The 2,500-nt window shown below is 44.7% G+C and overlaps 1 protein-coding gene across 5 annotated transcripts in view; it reads left to right on the forward strand.

The window, feature by feature from the left end:
* Positions 1–2,500, forward strand: part of dab2ipa (DAB2 interacting protein a) — a 121,022-nt gene that overhangs the window by 107,658 nt on the left and 10,864 nt on the right. For all 5 annotated transcript variants that reach the window (XM_031570126.2, XM_031570125.2, XM_031570127.2 and 2 more), the window contains one exon: positions 11–155. In XM_031570126.2, the coding sequence (XP_031425986.1) occupies positions 11–155 (145 nt within the window). The remainder of the gene's footprint in view (positions 1–10; positions 156–2,500) is intronic.

Here is a 2,500-nt window from a genome sequence, read left to right on the forward strand (position 1 = left end):
CTGTTTTCAGGACTTCCTGACGGATCTGATGATGTCAGAGGTGGATCGATGCGGTGAGAACGAGCACCTGATCTTCAGAGAGAACACACTGGCAACAAAAGCCATCGAGGAGTACCTCAAACTGGTGGGGCAGAAGTACCTGCAGGATGCACTGGGTAAAGAACACACACACACACACACACACACACACAGACACACACAGAGACACACACACAGACACACACACACACACACACACACACACACACACAGGATCAGGTACTACTGTGCCAGAGGCATGAAGCAGGAGATGGTTCATAGCCTGCTGTTCCCCCTCTCTGGGTTTGTGTTGGAAGTGGGAGTCAAATTCAATGTCTTGTTTGAGTTATACACTAGCCTGACGATGTCATACTCATAATTCTAGTCAGAATATGAGTCTGATATTGCTCCATTGGGCTGTGATTATGGGGCGTGTTTCAACCGAACCAGGAGAAAAAATGCCTCTTCGCTCAATTGGTTACCTACAACCAATCAGAACAACGTAGTATGTGACCAGGGGCAGCTGATACATTACACTTTTACCGGATCCCGTAGGAAGGAAGGCAAAAACATCTTTTCGATTGACAAATGCCTTAATCGCGTTTCTCTGTTCCTCTTTCAAAATGAATGCACTGTCAATGTCTAAATGGACTCGAATCTATACATTTCAGCTCTCCAGCGGCAGCCATGTTTGTTGAAAACGAATTCAACTCGTGTGTTGGTGACGTGGGTTGGTTACGTTACTGTTGATCATCTGTCCATCATCGTATAAAGCCCGCCTTAACAATTTGATTGGTACGGCCGATATCGAGCCGCAGATAATTTCTCCTCAATGGAGTAATGCCAGACCGAACTTCCCAAACAAAAAATTTGTGGGCGGGGCTAAGTTCGGTCTGGTATCCAGGCTAGTTATACACAGGAAAAGATGTCAAATTCAATGTCTTTTTTGAGTTATACACAGGAAAAGATGCCAAATTCAATGTCTTGTTTGAGTTGTACACAGGAAAAGATGTCAAATTCAATGTCTTGTTTTAGTTATACACAGGAAAAGATGTCAAATTTCAATGTCTTGTTTTAGTTATACACAGGAAAAGATGTCAAATTCCTTGTGCTATTGGTTGGGGACTTCCCACAGCGGCCAATCAGTGGCCAATCCTCTCAGTTACATGCAAATATTCATACCTAGCAACTTTAGCTCACCAATATCACAACTGCCCAACCATTACAGTGCAGCAGGATACAACAACAACAACAACAACAACAACAACAACGCACAACAACAACGCACAACTGGCTGGAGACAGCTGCAACACACGCCACATGTTGTTCTCTGGATTCATAAAGCCTCTCCTTCACAGTACAACATGCGCTGTCTGTAGCCCACAAGCGCTAAACACAACAACATGACTGGCCAGCCACAGAACCTAAACAGCAGGATAGAGCAACAACATGACTGGCCAGCCACAGAACCTAAACAGCAGGATAGAGCAACAACATGACTGGCCAGCCACAGAACCTAAACAGCAGGATAGAACAACAACATGACTGGCCAGCCATAGAACCTGAGCAGCAGGATACAACAACAACATGACTGGCCAGCCACAGAACCTAAACAGCAGGATAGAACAACAACATGACTGGCCAGCCACAGAACCTAAACAGCAGGATAGAACAACAACATGACTGGCCAGCCATAGAACCTGAGCAGCAGGATAGAACAACAACATGACTGGCCAGCCACAGAACCTAAACAGCAGGATAGAGCAACAACATGACTGGCCAGCCATAGAACCTGAGCAGCAGGATACAACAACAACAAAGCTGCCTTTGTGAGCATTTCACTGGGGTTTTCAAGCAGGCACCTTCCTTCATCAGTGTTCAGTTGAATTAGGCCCACAACACCTCCAGAAAGCTCAACAGTAGACCCTCTCCCTTCCATACTCATGATGGGTTAGGACACATCTCTCTCTCTCCCTTTCGCATTGTGTTGGAAGTGAGTCAAATTCAATACATGACTGAAGGGAAAAACCCACAACAGTCCTTTGGTGCACACTACACCTTTAAATAAATCACATCGCATTGCAGCTGAAAAGGCCTTCGCTGAGGTTTAATGAAGGCTTTTCTGACCACAGTGCAAGAGACATGGTTTCTTCTAGACTAAGGCTACACAGGGCTGTCATTAGGTGAATTTAGACATGGTTTCTTCTAGACTAAGGCTACACAGGGCTGTCATTAGGTGAATTTAGACATGGTTTCTTCTAGACTAAGGCTACACAGGGCTGTCATCAAGTGAATTTAGATATGGTTTCTTCTAGACTAAGGCTACACAGGGCTGTCATCAAGTGAATTTAGATATGGTTTCTTCTACACTAAGGCTATACAGGGCTGTCATCAGGTGAATTTAGTTTTGGAATGTTGACTTGACTTTGAAACTGCTGAGGCTTTTATTTTTTCTGGGAGGGAAATCGATAATGCAGGGTTT

The sequence above is a fragment of the Clupea harengus genome, chromosome 7 (genome assembly GCF_900700415.2).
Source record: "Clupea harengus chromosome 7, Ch_v2.0.2, whole genome shotgun sequence".
NCBI classification, from domain to species: domain Eukaryota; kingdom Metazoa; phylum Chordata; class Actinopteri; order Clupeiformes; family Clupeidae; genus Clupea; species Clupea harengus.